A 16,386-nucleotide genomic window follows, 5' to 3' on the forward strand; every position below is an offset into this window, starting at 1 on the left:
ATTGTTTCTCCAATCGCTGGTGTAGTGGTAGTATAATTCCCTACTCTTATTTATAACTTCAATAAAATAAGCAAAAATAAGTTACCCATGCATAGAAAGAGAAATCTTTTACAACCCAAGTCGTCTTCAAAAAGTAAAAATTATTATTAAACTTTACAAAACATAATCTAAATCCTAATTCTGTGTAGGACTCAAATCCCTCATATTTAGAGGGTGGGTCTTGGTGCAACGGTAAAGGCTGTTTAATTGTGACCAAGTGGTCAAGGGTTCGAGTCTGGAAACAGCCTCTCTGCGAAAGCAGGGGTAAGGCTGCGTACATTATGACCCTCCCCAGATCTCGTAGGGGCGGGAGCCTTGTGCACTCCCCAAAAATACTAAGCCTGGATTGCTGCTTGATTTCTGGTTCTTCTAAACTACATCATATCTTAGCTCACCTATTCAAGAGACCCCAAATTTAGAAGTCATTGTAGCAAATGAAGGTCCATCCAAAGTTCCAAATGTCGCTAAGAAAAGTTCTTCCTTAGTGGCTTAACAACACATAACAACACATCTGAAACTTGCAAAATTTATGAATATTGATGATAGATGCGCTTTCTGTAGAGAGGAAAGTGAATGTGACGGTATCTATCTTGCAATTTTTCCAAGCATATTTAGATTGCAGGAACATTATGGCTCCATACATATTTTTTGAGGGCTGATTCTTTGCTTCATTTTTGCATACTTTCTTGTCCAACCAATTCAGTACAACAAAATAAAAATAAAAAAAATGCACTCTTCTTTGTGGTTTATGTTACTAGTGGTCATTCACTTATTAGCAATGATCGCAGTTTAGATCCTCAGCAGCATTTATTATCATTAACAATCATCAATTTGTTTCAACTATTATGGATTATGGATATGCAAGAAACCCACAAGATGCAGAGATCAGGGGACTACAACAAGAGATTGATGGAACAGTGCAGGTAGGAAGCAAGCACATAGAGATTTGGACAGATTCACAAGGAATGGTCGAATGGCTATTAGTGCAACGGTTTTAAGATTCACATATTGCATTAAAACCATTCTGGTTCCATGTTCAGATGGAGTTTTCAGCCATTTCTTTATCAGCAGTCCTTTCATCACGAACTGCATCAAGTCCATGCCTCTATGCTTAAGCTAGTTCATCATTGTTTCAGCAAGACACCAACTCACAAAATTTAAATAACCATGTTGACAAGCTCAACTAAGATTTTCAAGTGGAATAATTGCCTCAGTAGGAGATTTCTGCTTGCAAGATACAGAAATTGATGGGAATGAGCTTCCTGAGAAAATACAGTATCCGCAGTTTATGACAATGTCGTTCACAGCACAATGAACAAATATTTATAGTACCAGCTGCAAGTGTTTTCCTATGGATTTAGGTTAGATCAGGTTGCTTTCATTAGGGCGTACCCAGTGCACAAGGCTCTCCCGCCACTGCGGGGTCTGGGGAGGGTCATAATGTACGCAGCCTTACTTACCCCTGCTTTCGTAGAGAGGTTGAAGATGCATATAATTCCAACCTAAAAGTTCCAACTATCAACTTTACCATACTAATCTTGTGGTCAGTTCTTGTCTCAATCAAACATTCCTATGAGCCATGGTGTATGAACTGCGTCATTGGCAATATTTACTACAAGAAAAGCAATCCCCTGTTTAAAAACCGGAAAAATAGACACCAAGATCTGTTCCCACCATAGTGTGTGAATTCCAAACTGAATTGCTATCAATATGTATATACACATGCAAGAGTACAGATTACAACATTTCTTTTGGTTGTGGAAAAAAAAATTTAAATGCATGGAAGCCTTTAGGGACCTAACTGGTCGAACATAGAGAAAGGATATGTTGATACATTAAAAACAACCAATCAAGAACAGTTCATCAAAGCCATGATCAAGGGTTAACCCATCAGCCAATCTTTTCTGTGTTTGAGTCGTCAGATGGCCATATAACAGTTTCGATGAGTCGCTCACGCATCAACTCCAAATTCTGATCAGAAATTTCTTGATATATTGCAGCATGATCACATTTCTGTATCATCATCAACAGCCATGAAAATTGGAACACATTATTTTCAAGCTCAATATCAAAGCAGAGCTCTTGAGGCAAACAGCATGGTTTTGTGCATACCTTGACCCATTTACCATAAAGGTGAAGCCGAGTTACCATCACTCTTTCAGCAAGATCTTGCTTCTCCTGACAATAATAGGTATTTGAAGTGAACATTCTAAACCATTAAAACATAGAGTCGCTATAATGCATTTTGCTGATTTCTACCTTCCCAAGGGTACGAATGAAACGCTTTCCATCTCCTGGTTGATTTGTTGCTACAAAACTGTAGAGAAGAGAAGAGAATAGAATTAAAAGAAAATAGAAAATAACACAAAGATCACATGATTGGTACCACATATGCAAGCCAAGGTTGAAATAATGTGAATGATGATGTTCATTGAAGCATATTAACCATCTAATTGTTGAACAAGGAAAATCACAGTTAAAGAAATGAGTGCAATGCAACTATTAAACTCTTTTAATTGTTACATCTTTAACAATCTTAGTGCTTATAGGACACAAGTCAAGTCCCCAGGGCTCCGAAAATGTTATAAGCATGGCAAAAATAGAAAGAGGACGAGATAATCAGAAAGCAAAATTAGAGCTTAATGCCTTGCCACAGAGGATGGCTGGTGAAAATTATAATCAATCCACTTACTCATAAAACCACCGGTAATCTGTCGGATTCATCTCGTAAAGCTGGGTAAGAACAGTCCTTACAGCTTTGAATGTAAAATAGTTGAGTATTTGCTGCAAGTGAAGAGATCTTGGATCAGGAAAAAGTAGTGTGGAAGATTATAATACCTTACTCTGTTCTGAAAATAAAATAAATAGGTTCCACTTAGTGAGCTGTCATGCAACTAAGCACTCAGAAAACTACCAAACTTGTAGTAACATTAGGAAAAATGATTGGCAGGGAATTATTTCAAGCATACTCTCATATGATGAGAGAAGTTTCAGTATGCAGAATAAAGAAATGTTACTTGGCACATAAAACAGAAGCTAAAATGAATGAAAACCTCTCTCAAGACCAGATAGGAATTAAGGCAAGATTAGTAATTTGTTTACAGCATCACCCAGATGGTCTGGATGCGCGCGGTTTCATTGCGTTTACAAGATAGACATGTATCTGAATCACATTAAACATCTTAAGCATGGTACATCACTTGAATTAGAATGTCTGGGGGGTCTAATATTTCCTGAAACATTTGGTATTCTATACATCTTCAAGTAAATATAGTGCAAGACTAGGTTTGCATTTTTCCAAATCAATGATCAATTGTTATTTTGCACAACCTCTTAATGTGAAGGAAAATATACTCTGCAAAGGGCACTAGAATGACATAAACTAATACATATTCCACAAAGGATGCTTCAAAATTAAGTTATTCAAACATTAGGGCATGCAGCCCAGAAATTTCACATTAAAAAGAAAGATCACCATAAGCTTCAAAACCTGAAATTAATCAACAAAATTTTAAATAAAAATGATTTTGGCTAGATCAATTCTCTCACCGTTTTAACATCCTCAAAGCTATCTTCATATTGTCCTGCAAGTTCATCAACGATAACAAGACTCCGGCCCTTGTTCTGTTTCCTTGAATGCTGGCCATTCACAAATCCTGAAAGTACTTTCGCTGAGAGACGCCACTCATGCCAAGCATCCACAAATGAGCTGCTTAGTTCCAACGCTCCATTCCTTTTCAATTGTTTCCTAACCATTAAATTTCTAGACAACCCAAGATCACTTGTACTCTTAAAATTCATACTAGATAATGAAAGAGCATCCAAACAGAGACATGGGCAGGTATGCGAGTCGACAACTGCCGAACCCACAATGGACACAGCTCCCACCATCCTTTCAACCACTGAACCCAACAAGTTTCTTCAAGAGAGAGAGAGAGAGAGAGAGAGAGAAACTGATCTATCTTCTTCAATACTTCAATTCAGATCGAAATAAGAGATACCCACCAAGGAAATTTGCAAAACCAGTAGTGGGTATCTGCTAGAATAACGGTTACAATCAAAGATTCATGGAATAAAGATGGAAAGAATAAGAGACTGTGCCCTTGACTGGAATCCTCTACAGGAAAAGGTTTATTAGGGTTAGAAATAAGAAGAAAAGAGCAAAGGGTTTTGAGGAATGAGGATCTCTCAACCCTCACCAGTGACCAGACGCTTTTTTTGAGGTCCAAATCTCTCCTGTGGAAACCTTCAGAATTTACAGGTTAAATAGAAATCTAATTACTCAGCTCCAAAAGAGGCTTCAAAGGTTGTGGTGGCGTGCTACGCACCTGGCCACCCCACCTGTCCTGGGCGGTTTTTCCAGTTTGGTGTCTTTTTCCACGTGTCAGAACTTTATTGGCTGCAACAGTCGTGTAAGAGATTCTAACAGTCATGAACCTTTTTGTTAGGTACGTGGGAAAAGATTCAGTTCAGAATTCCGACTTCGAAGACGGCAAGCAATGTCTCGGGTATTAGTTTTCATACCATTGTTACGGTATGCAAAATGAAGGCACAAAGGACTAATAAATCACAGCGTTCAATCCGTCGGTTCGCTCTGGTCTGTTTGGATCGGTTTCGATTTAATATTGGACCTAACTGAAGTTTGGTTCAATCCAATTTGGATCCAGGTTTTGTCAGTTTACTCTTTATCCCCTCCCTGCCCGACCAAGTTCCCTCAATCCCCCTAACAAGGGGGGTACAATGACTACCCTACCCTTGTCCAAACACTCTGTCCGAGTGGTGTCCACCTCCCTTCGTAGAGGAACTAGGGAACTTGTCGGGCAAGAAATTGGAGGAGATGATTTTCCCTTAGTGAGTTACTATTTATTGCTTTCAAAACATGTTTTTTCCTTAATGGTTTTCTATCTGGCTCGTTTTGGTTTCAATTCGCTCTTCAATGTTGATCGATTTGACTTTTTGACCAATCTCTAAAACCCTAAATCCGATTTGATCCAATTTTATTTGATTGGTTCCAATCGATCCAACCGGTTAGATTTTGACAAACCTAAATAGGGGACAAAGAACTAAAAACACTAGCGATGGTTACAATTTGATGGACCGGATATGAATTTCATTAGAGACCAAGTATCTAATAGACCTTAAGAGAGATCTACTAGACTAGTTTTTTTTTTTTTTTTAATTTATTTTTAAAAATCTACGTTTGAGTTATCGATTGTATCAATAAAAAAAAACGTTTGAGTTATCGATCTCGAAGGGAAACATTTGAACACTACACATAACACATGTGCGTTAAGCTCCGACAAGCTACGTATGAGTTGTCGATCTCGAAGGGAAACAAAAGACATGGAAAGCACATGGTAAGGAATTAATGAAAATTTTTCCAAAATGGTAATGGCTGCTGATTTTGAATTTGTGGTTTAGGTATTGAGGGTTGGCACATTTGGCATAATTAATTAGTCAAATAATCTGGTCCGTGTCTTCATAAACGGTTTCAAAACACAGTATCGTATAGATCGGTGCCAATATTGTGTTTTGATTGATATGAGATTTGGAATAGACTAATAGTAGGTATCAAGGGTGAAACTGTTCAAATACTTTTAAAACAAAATCATCTGATTCAGTCTAATACTATCGATACAACAATAATCATAATCTTATTCCAACTAAATGGGATCGATTACATGGTCCAATAGTATGATATCTTTATTTAAATCCATTATCTTCAATGACCAACTTGTAAAGTTAGTCTGGTCTACTAGTCCACATGGATGGGGAACTCGTACGACTGAGAATCCAATAGATTTGGTACTCATAACTCCAATAATCATGGGGAAAGAAATTATGTTTAGAAGTGCTACCGTAGAAGCATGGCCTACACTAGCGCTCTCATGTGTTTATCTCTCTTCTCCCCCTTTAAAATTACATCCATGCCCATTGTTTGGGGGAGGAGAGAGATACACATAAGGAGCATTGGCATAAACCATGCTCTCGGAAGAGTTCAGCCTTGTTTAGAAGGCCCGGAAAGTGAGAGAAGAAAGATGGACATGGAAAGTGGACCTACTGGAAACTCTATTCAGCCCAATGGAAAGGGTAGCGATTCTCAACATTCAAGTCCCTCTTCCCAACTAAGATCAGCGAGTGACACAAGAATAGAAAGTTCTCAGTGAAGACGGCTTACCACCTCTAAAGTAATCTTAGAGACACAAGAATGAATGAAGCTCCATCCTCCTCAAATGTGAGTAAGTGGGCTGGTACCCCCTTCCTTAGTATTGAAATTGATCTGGAACCACTACACCTACTCCAAAAATCGATCATTCTTCTGGAGTGCGTGTGCAAATGGTGGCAACCGGTGAGGGATGTGCTCATCGAAATTTTTTGATCGATCCACAATGCTTGCGCTGTGGCGAGATGGTTGAGATTGTGGAGCACGTTTTGATTCAATGCCCATTTGCCAAAATTGTTTGATTCAGTTGTCCTAAGCGTTTCAATTTCGGGCCGAGATCGGGAACCAACCCACCCAATAGCTTATTGGTCAGGTTTTGGATCAATTGATAAGTTATTGGTCCAGTTCCTGATATACCAATTAAATTATTGGTCTCCCAACAGTTCCAAAACCGATGAAATCGGAACAAATTCACATCCTAACCCTATATATTATATAATTCTTAAGATTTAAAGTCATAAGAGCTAGGTCAAACCCGTTTTTTAGTCTTTCATTTTGACTGGTACCACTTGTGTCATATCTAGGGGTGTTAACCAGTCGGGTTCGGTCGGGCCTAGCTGGGCCTCACCAATTTTACAGACTGCACCGTGTCTGACCATTTAGGCATTTGGGCTTGCCTTGGACGGGTATGGTACAGTTTCATTTCGGTCGGTTGGTATTCGGTCTTTAATCAGGGCAACCTTATTCGGGCTAAACGTGCCTAAACCGGGTCCAAAACGGGCTAATGAGCCATTTAACTCTAAACGGTCTCTAAACAGTGTGGGCTTACTAATTGACATGCAACCAAAATTTTAAGTTCAAACCATCACATCGTTGGGCAGTCACGGTACACCTCAAGTCAAAGTCAAATAAAGCTTATCCCAACTAAAACAGCAGCACAACACCAAATAGAAGCACATCTAACCAATAAACGTCAAAGACCAACAAAGAAACAAACAAAAAAAAAAGAAGGAAATTTGAAGGGAAGGGGAGGGAAAGTTTATAAGTTAAAGGGTCAGGCTATAACCGGACGGTCTAGGTTGGGCCTGGAATCAGTTGGTCCGGTCGAGCGCCCGACAGGCTAGGACCCCACACCGGGACCGCCTGATTACTAAAATGGCCGAGCTCAGTCGGGCCCGGCGGGCCAGGCCTAGAATTGACACCCCTAGTCATATCATATATTATTTTACCTTGACTGTTAATTTAAAGGTCCATTTGGTAATGCTAACTTAATTAAGACCATACCTTAAAATAATCCTAACTTATGAGGGTGATGGCATTCCTAATGATTAATTGAATATAAAATAAGAGGTAATATGGATTAGTTTCATGATTTGAGAAAGAAAAAAAAACGATAGTGGGTTGCATATCTCATTTGAATGAAATTAATATTTTATTATAATATATTGATTATATGTAGCATGTGTTAGAGATTTTTTTATTTTTTTTTGGACTTCTTGGAACTGTTTAGGAACCGGAACCAACCCACCCATTAGTTAATGGTCCTGGATCTCAGGTTCGAAATCGATTAGCTTATTGATCTGATTATGGTCATGACCCCTTAGGCGGGAACGGTTAAGCAACTAGACCAATTGACACCCCTAGGTTGTCCACTTTGATTGAAAATCCAAGAAGATGGCTACCACAACTCTCTCTCGGATTGGATTAAAAGCTGGAATGGTTTATCTGGTCTGGATAAAAAGGAAAAATGATGGCTATTGGCTTCTATAATTTCGTGGATTGGTCATTGTGGAAAACTAGAAACAATTTGGTTTTTGGGAGGCATGACTTGTCACCGCAAGATGTTATCCACTCAGCTTTGAAGGCCCAAACAGATTTTCTCCAAGCTCAACACCACCCTCCACATAAAGCCCAGGTCCAAGATCCCAACCCCCCCCCCCCACCCCCCTCCCCTTTGCTAGGAAATCTTGGGAAATGCCCAGTCCCACTGTTCTTGGAATTTAACTGTGACGCTTCAAAATTCCTAGATGGTCCATCCCTTGGAATGGGTATCTGTTTTAGGGACCATAAAGGCATTCCGGTGTTTGCGAAATCTGGCATTTCCCAGTAGGATATTTATTAGTGAGGGTGAGGCCTTAGCAACTTGAAGCAGTGGCACTGGGCTTGGATTATCTCGAGGTGGAATCAGATAGTAAAGAGAACATTGGTTTCATCAAGGAGTCGAAAAGAATAGCCCCCCTCTCTTGACAGCTAGTGATTTCAGATATCCTTCACATTTCAACATACTTTTTGCCTTCTAAATTTTCTTATATTACTAGGGAATTGAATTTAGTTGTTGATTCCTTAGCCCGAAATGCCCTGTCTATGAGATGTGTGACAGTTTGACCGATTTCCAATCCCTGGTTGAATGAGCTACGTAATCCAACAACCAGGTGTTTTACACCCGAGTCTCAATAGATTTCACATTACCCCCGCCCCCTGCCCCTCCTCCCAAAAAAACTTTTTAAAAAAACCGTGCTCCTGGACAAAGAATCACTTCCTATAATTCATGCATTATTTCTCCTCCATAATATGAGGAACTTGGTTCCTTATTAACACCCATAGTAAAAATTTATTCCCACACACCCGTTATTATTTTTGCCTAGTGGGTAGTTGGTTGGATAGACAAACAGAGTTGTGTACAAATTCACTAAATGTCATCTATCATATGTCGATGTATATTCATATATGTCCATGCATGCTTATGATACTTCAACTACACTATGGCCTCTTTATAAATGCATCTCACATGTATGCCTATTTATCTCTCATAATCCTAAATTTTTAAAATTTACATTTGGACATGTGGCAAACTGCAATAGGACTGAAACTTAACTTGTAATAAGAGATCTAGGGGTCTACCCATCCACAAATTTTTCTAATCTGCGACCTTATAGTTGTTAGCGATTAAAATGAACACTTGTGGGAAAAAGTTCCAAGCACAAGTGTGTAGGAGGAACCATATATTTCACTCAAAATGGGACCTAATCAGGCTGGATCAATCGGTCTAGACTAGTGGCCCATAAAAATAGGATCCCAAGCTTTAATACCTTTGTGACAAGTGCTCCGACCCAAATTTATGAAGGATGAGACATTGCTTACACTTGAACCAAAAGGTGGATGGCTAGGCTCTGATCCTTTTTTGTGAGACATGTCACATTTTGGCACTAGGAGTAAAGACTGGTCTTGTGAGTTGGTCTGGTTGTGTAGATAGTGTTGATTAAGTGTGTCAATCAAACACAATTTAATAGCTAAATATTATAATTTGTATGATATTATTTGGGTTGTTGATTATTCTAAGAATTTTATCTTAAATTGTTCACAACTATGGATAGAATGGTTTTTTTTTTTGTATGGTTGTCACATTATGTAGTGTCGGAAAGTGTGAATCCAAACATAAGTATGAGTATACATATTTGCGCATATTGACCTGGATCACGTGAGAATATTTGAATAAATTATCGTCCATTGTATAAAGAACATGATTCTTAATAAATGCTTGCAATTGGGCCCCACACCTGAGAGGTCTTTATTATTGCATTTAGGTAATATACGTGTTTTGGTATACTAATGGTTGATACCGACATGCTATATTTCTATGAGCTGGATTCATGGAATTTTCATGTGAACAAAATAGATGCTCGATAAGAAATCCACTTCCTGTTGTATATGAGAATATCAAGTGATAAATTATCTGTTCAAGTTTGAACTAAATTCTAGATCCGGTGGTATGATTTGTAAATTACTTACAAAAAGATTTGAAATATCATTATTCATTAATAATTATATATTAAGGGTTTTAAAAACTACTTTTATATTTGATCAGTTAATTGTATTCTTTGTATACAAGTTTTGACAGACCATGATGGTGACAACAATAAGTTCTATGCTCATAGGTCAGTTATGTAAAGTCTAAGTGGAGGGTCTTAATTATAAGATCTAACCACTACCAGGGTGCTTTTTTCTGGTACAATTATGCAAATCTTTCCTTGACCTCCTGGGAGGCATGCACTCCAATTGGCAAGTCATCAACCAACCAACCAAGCGATTGTTTGCATGGGAATTAACTAATAGTGCTAATTGCCAAAGGTGTACCTTTTGAAAGTAGCTAGATTTGTTGCTACTATCAACGATGGTTTTCTTTGGCTTTGCTATCAATACCTTGGGCTCTTCGGGAAGTTCTTCTAATGGTAAAAAGTTCAGGCCTTTGTGGTTAGAATTGTTCATACTGAATCAAAAGGTTTAATGCAACATCTAGAGGATTTCTTCCTAAAAAGGTACAAGTATGATTAGTAATTGATGATCTTAGCTCTAAGAGGACTATGTTCAATTGCGCACAGTTAAAGTTCACCCTCAACAACAAATTATCATGCCCATTGCTGTTGGTTTATTAAATACATTTTTTGTTTTTCTTTAAATATTCAATCTAAAAACTTAAGCTATTAAGTGGAGAGTCCCAAATGATGTTTGGGAATGCTTGTACGGTTATTTTTTTTCTTACATCTCAATGCATTTTCTTTTATTTTCATAAAAATTGATTACTTTGCCATGTTGCTTAATAGGTTTGTGCTTCCTTTTTTGGTAATATTTGTTTTGTGGTAAATGTTGGAGCATGATCGACACTTCTTCCGCTCACAAAAGGGTTTTTTTTTTGTTGGGAGAGGGATAGGCACATTGCCTGTGCACAGTAAACTAGCGGGCAACACCAATGGGGACGTGGGGTGGGGGTATCATGCAAGATGGTTGAGGGGTCATTTCAATGGGGGAAGAGAGAGAGACACAATGGACGCTAGCTTATGATACACTGGCGGAGTGCCCAGCCTTTTTCGTGTTTGTTTTTTTTTTTAAATGAAACACAATGAATAAAGTTGTTATAAGAGTAAGCATTAGATTTTGTGTAGAAAGATATTTGTTTCTAAACTAATGATACTATTTATATTTGTTAAGGGGGTTGGGGGGGGGGGGGAGTAGCTCTTTTTTCTTCTCCTCTCTTCTCTCCATTCCGCATCTGTTGACTAGGCACTAAAGCGCTCCTTGATTAATGTGCTCCCTTATAGCATTAGCTCCGAGATCTCTCTCTTTTAATTAGGATGACTGACACTATAACTAGGAAATTTGTATATGGACAAGAGTTCTCTGAACCAACATCATCCCCACGCTCATAAATATTGAGTTATTTATTTATTTTCTCAAGGGGAGAGAAAATAATAAAAAAAGTCTCTAGGTGTAGAATACATTGTTGGATGAGAGAGACTTTTCCCTTCAAATATTAAAGAAATTTAAAGTGGGAATAGAAGGTAAGGGAAAAGGATGTACTTATAGTCAATATGTAGTAGTACATGCCAACAGAGACTCTTTACCTTCTCTCGGATCATGTGGGTCCTCTATTTATGAATCGCAGGGCATTCTCTGTTGTGCATCCATTAACTTGCCTTCTGAAATGATAATGCATGTGAGTGGCATATAGATCCCTCCAAACCAAATATTTTTTTGAGGGGAGGGGGTTGTTAACAAAAAGTAAAGCATAAATTTTTTAGGAGGAGCGCTCCTCTGTGGGGGAGTGCAAGGGCCATGTTTGCACGACAGTCAATGAGAGCACCCATGCTGACATTTGGAAGACTAGATTTCCACATTTCATGGGAGATGGGGTGGTCATTTTGTCCCCATTATATCTGGGTGTGACACTATAGCCTACGCCCCCACAAAACATTTTTTTTAAAATTTCTTTAAGTCATAAGGTCAGGCAAGGCACATTAGCACCTCTATGAAATGACCTTGATGTCCTCCTTATACGATACCGTTACCTCGCACCTCATTGATGCGCCCCCTATTCTCTTGCAGAGTTGTTATCTATAATCATGCAAAAGAAGAGAAATGCATCAAAACATACGCGACGCCCTCCTATGCTAAACCCTACATTACATTTTTTTTTGGTTTGGGTAGAAACCCTACATTACATTTACAGTTGGAGTATATATATGACAAAACTAGTTTCACCGTAAACAGTCCGCCAATTTCTATTTTTGTCCGGATCAGCTATTTATAATCGGTCTATTCTCTTCATCGATTCAGGGAGAGCGAGACAGAGAGAGAGAGAGAGACCAAGAGCGAGGGCCAAAACTCAAAAGGGGGATCGGGGACCGTTGAGGGAAAATGTTCTACAGAGGGTAAGAGGGTTTTGAAGTTTTATGGTTTCTATTTTCTTTCTGATTCAGAGTTCGGTGCTTCCTTCTCTTTGTTCCAATCTGTTTATTTGTTTTTTCTATGCGTCAGGCAACATGTCAAACAGTCGTACTATGATGGGCTTTGTTCGTTCTGCTTTGGGATTTATTTATTTTTATGTTACCACCTCTTTCACTAAAAAAATTCAAAGTTTCTTTTGGTTTTCCCTATATCTACTATATGGGTTCTCATTATTTGATTCTCTAGATATGAAATTTTTGGTCTCTTCTAGGTCTAACTGTGATTTACAATTCAAAACCCTGTTTCCTGTTTTCCTGGGTTATCAAAATTTCTGTTTGAATATGTCTGAAACAAAAAAGAGGGGTCTCTAGGAGGATAAGTTTTGATATTTCGAATGAAATTTCTTAATGGGTGGGAGTCTGCAATTAGAGTATTGACGGGTGGGTTCTGGTTTCTTTTGCTTTTGTGGGTATTCGGGGACTGAAGGAAATACGTGGATGGTGGCGATGGGCGGGAAATGGGTCCAAAACGGCAGCGGATACTTGATCAGCCTCAATCATTTTATGGGGCTTCTGGGAGTTCGAGTTTTATGTATAACGCTTCTCCGTATGCTTACATTGGTCAGCCTCCACCGTTCCCAGTTGTTCGACTCCGAGGGCTACCCTTTGATTGCACAGAAGCTGATGTGACTGAGTTCTTCAACGGTCTAGACCTTGTTGATGTTCTATTCGTCCACAAAAATGGCAGGTTCAGTGGGGAAGCCTTTGTTGTTTTGGGTTTCCCTGTTCAAGTTGATTTTGCAATTCAGAGGAACAGACAGAACATGGGTAGGAGATACATTGAAGTTTTCAGGAGTAAGAGACAAGAATATTACAAGGCCATAGCAAATGAAGTTTCAGATGCTCGTGGTGGTTCACCCCGTCGGAGTGCTCGGGCAAGATCACTTGATGATGGGAACGAGTCGGCCCAACATACTGGAGTCTTGCGATTGAGAGGATTGCCATTTTCAGCTGGGAAAGATGATATTATGGATTTCTTTAAAGATTTCATGCTTTCAGAGGATTCTATTCATATCACACTCAATATGGATGGGAGGCCCACAGGTGAAGCATTTGTTGAATTCGCGAGTCCAGATGATTCAAAAGCTGCGATGGCGAAAGATAGGATGACCCTCGGGAGTCGTTATATAGAGCTGTTCCCTTCATCACAAGAGGACTTAGATGAAGCAGTTTCAAGGGGACGGTGATGAATTCCTGTAGCAGCTGTGTAGATTTTACAATTTCTGAATTTTTAACAGTGTTTTTTTTATAATTATTTTTACTCTGCTAGTTTTATTTAGTTAGAACTAAATCACTAATAAGCCTCTCATCAGTAGTTGTCATTGTTGAATTTTTAACATTTAAAAGCAGGACGAAAGAAACTTCTCTCTGCAGGAAAGCGTAGATTATATTTTTGTAGTTTCGTTCATTTATGGTTTACATTTTTATTCCCCTTAGCTCTTATGCATATCTTCACATATGCCATGCTTGTTGAGACTATTTCTTAATATTGGCTACTTCCTACTAAAGTTTTCGTTGTTTCTGTACATCTGATGTTTGAGTACACTGAGATGAATTGAATAATAGATTATTTTGTATTTGATTTATTCTGGGAATATTAGTTGCTTTTCTTTTGTGCATCATTTGCTGCCTCAAGGAAAGATTTTCTAGATTGAGAGTGTTGCTTTTTGTTTGTAATGCTTCAAATAAGTATTTATTTCACACAGGGAGGTAGATAATTGCGTTTAGATTCTAAATTCTAATTCAAATTTCTCCTTAGTAGTTGTTCTTTAAGATCCTGTGCTAAATCTGATACCATGCCTACCCATGATAAACTTTTACCCTTGTGATTGTCTGGAATGTTCTGGCCCTTTTCATTATGTGCAAATCAAAAGAGTATTTATGGTACTATAGGCAATTAAGGAAGGTAATGTAAGACTGGAATACCAGTCCCAAAAAACCCACAAAAATCTAAACAGGAACAGAACCAGAATTAGAAACTTAGGGTTTATAATCAAACCAGCCAAGTGATGGTCACCCACTTGGATCGAGTGTAGAGAACAGTAGGGACAAGCTTGTCTCCAAAGTTGGTTCAATTATGATGGTCTGATATAGAGATATCAAAGGATTAACAAAATAGAAGGTTTGAAGAAACCTTCGAAAACAATGCTGTTTTGGACTTCCAGCAGCAACCGGGTGTAAGGCTTGGTGAATGAAGTCTGGTCTGCAACTCTGGGTCAATTCTGATGGTTAAAATTGGAGATTGAAGGTTGAGAATGAAAATAGAAAGTATGGGAATTATGGAAGTTTCAGGCAGTGGGATGGGGTGGAAGTGTCAATCGAGTGGAGGCAATGGAAGGGGAAATCTGAGTTTCAAAATCCAGCAGGGTTGGTGTTGATTTGAAGATGTTTTGGAATTAGAAGGTTGCAGTCAGAAGAGTTGCAGAGGTGTAGCAGCAGCTTCAATTGATGGTCTTCTCAGCAGCACAACCACACTGAGGTAGCAGATGACTCCAGCCTTGAGAGGGGATCTCCAGCAATGGCAGTAGCAGCCTGGGACAACAGCAGCAGCACTAGAATGACCTTCTGAGCAGAGGGATGTTCACAGCAGCCTTGGTTTGATGGAGCTTCTTAGCACCTGTGTTGATCTAAGGAGAAGCAACAGCGACAGTTGCAGCCACAGATCGGTGGTGGCAGCACTAAAGGAGCTTGAGCAGGGTAATGAATGGAGGAGAAGAGAAGATAGAAGAAGGAGGTAAAGGGAATGGCTCTCTCAGCCTGGGTCTCTCTCCCACAGCTATCTCAGCTGTTGCAGGAAAGGAGGAACTCCCATACTTGATGGCAAATTTGGCCAGACGATTCTTTTCTCAAATTGTGTTCCTTCATTAAAATGTGATGCCTATTAATAGCTTAGGCAAGCGTACAATAGAATAGTACAAGCGTTGAGGAGTATGTGGTGGGGGTTTGACTTTTAATGGAACTAAGAGGTATCAGTGGTGCAGTTTCGGAATCGATCACCCTCATATCAGTGCTGGTTTAGCGCATAGCAGACTACATACAATGGATGACATCGTACAGGTAGTTTATCAAGCAGAGGAGAGTTTGAAGAAGCTTTACAATTAGAGGAGCTTCCTAGACACCTTCTCTAAGGCTGATAGTGCAAGTAAGCACACAGCCAAACCACACTTATGCTCCACCTTGTGGTTGTGGTTTTGACAGACCTACTTCGTAGCCAAGGGCTGTGATACAATTCTCCACTTGCAAGGGGTATAGACATTTTTCCTGCTCGGTGTCCTAATTGTCTGGTTTCCTTTGTTGATAAGGATGCTCCCATGGCCACTCTTGTTAATAGCAATGGAATCACGGGATAGTTTATCTAGAGGCAAAGTGTGAGCCTAGTGAAGGTAGTGGTAGTGATGGTAATGGCGAACAACAACCTTGTTACGTTCTTCGTCCTCTTTTGGCTACACATAAAATCTTTGAAGAGGATGATTGGAGTCGGAACAACATCTTCTAGACTAGGCTAAAATGCAATGACAGGTTGTTTACTATGGTGATTGATAATGCTTGTTGTACCAACATTGTTTCTGACGTAATTGTCAAGGCGTCGCATGGGCATCTAGGGCCTTGCCAGCCCTGGTGGCCTTATGTGTAGGCCTCCTCCAACGCCTTGAGTTGTCTAGATGACATTCACAAGCTTAGGTTGAAGATATAGCCGTATCCCAACCCTTACGAGGTTGCTTAGGTGAACGACAACAATCTCAAAATCCATGGTAGGTGTTTGTTCACAGTTTCCATTGGTGGGGTTGATAGATACGGTACAATGTGATGTTCTATCTCTTAAGGTTTGTCACATTCTTCTTGAGTGACCGTGGCTGTTTGACAAAGGGTGCAACATTGTGGGTATGAAAATACATAATTTAT

General features: G+C 39.2%; 2 protein-coding genes across 5 annotated transcripts; one reads left to right on the forward strand and one right to left on the reverse strand.

Moving 5' to 3' along the window:
• Nucleotides 1–1,722: 1,722 nt before the first annotated feature.
• On the reverse strand, nt 1,723–4,272 carry LOC122642941 (chaperonin-like RbcX protein 2, chloroplastic). Of its 3 annotated transcripts, XM_043836556.1 has the most exons (6): nt 4,001–4,268; nt 3,589–3,947; nt 2,732–2,823; nt 2,299–2,356; nt 2,152–2,217; nt 1,723–2,052 (listed from the first exon to the last, which is right to left on the reverse strand). In XM_043836556.1, the coding sequence occupies exons 2-6, from the start codon at nt 3,928–3,930 to the stop codon at nt 1,930–1,932; spliced, it is 681 nt and encodes a 226-aa protein (XP_043692491.1). In that variant the 5' UTR covers nt 3,931–3,947; nt 4,001–4,268; the 3' UTR covers nt 1,723–1,929. The 3 variants fall into 3 exon arrangements, with proteins under 3 accessions (XP_043692491.1, XP_043692492.1, XP_043692490.1); XM_043836557.1 differs by having other exon boundaries at nt 1,723–2,058; nt 2,158–2,217; nt 3,589–4,272; XM_043836555.1 differs by having other exon boundaries at nt 3,589–4,268.
• Nucleotides 4,273–12,301: 8,029 nt separating this feature from the next.
• LOC122643899 (heterogeneous nuclear ribonucleoprotein F-like) lies at nt 12,302–13,891 on the forward strand. Of its 2 annotated transcripts, none has more exons than XM_043837471.1 (2): nt 12,302–12,408; nt 12,911–13,891. In XM_043837471.1, exons 1-2 carry the CDS (start codon nt 12,395–12,397, stop codon nt 13,668–13,670), a joined length of 774 nt encoding a protein of 257 aa, XP_043693406.1. In that variant the 5' UTR covers nt 12,302–12,394; the 3' UTR covers nt 13,671–13,891. The 2 variants fall into 2 exon arrangements, with proteins under 2 accessions (XP_043693406.1, XP_043693407.1); XM_043837472.1 differs by lacking the exon at nt 12,302–12,408 and having other exon boundaries at nt 12,988–13,057; nt 13,135–13,891.
• The last annotated feature ends 2,495 nt before the right edge of the window (nt 13,892–16,386 follow it).

This window comes from Telopea speciosissima, chromosome 10 (genome assembly GCF_018873765.1).
Source record: "Telopea speciosissima isolate NSW1024214 ecotype Mountain lineage chromosome 10, Tspe_v1, whole genome shotgun sequence".
NCBI classification, from domain to species: domain Eukaryota; kingdom Viridiplantae; phylum Streptophyta; class Magnoliopsida; order Proteales; family Proteaceae; genus Telopea; species Telopea speciosissima.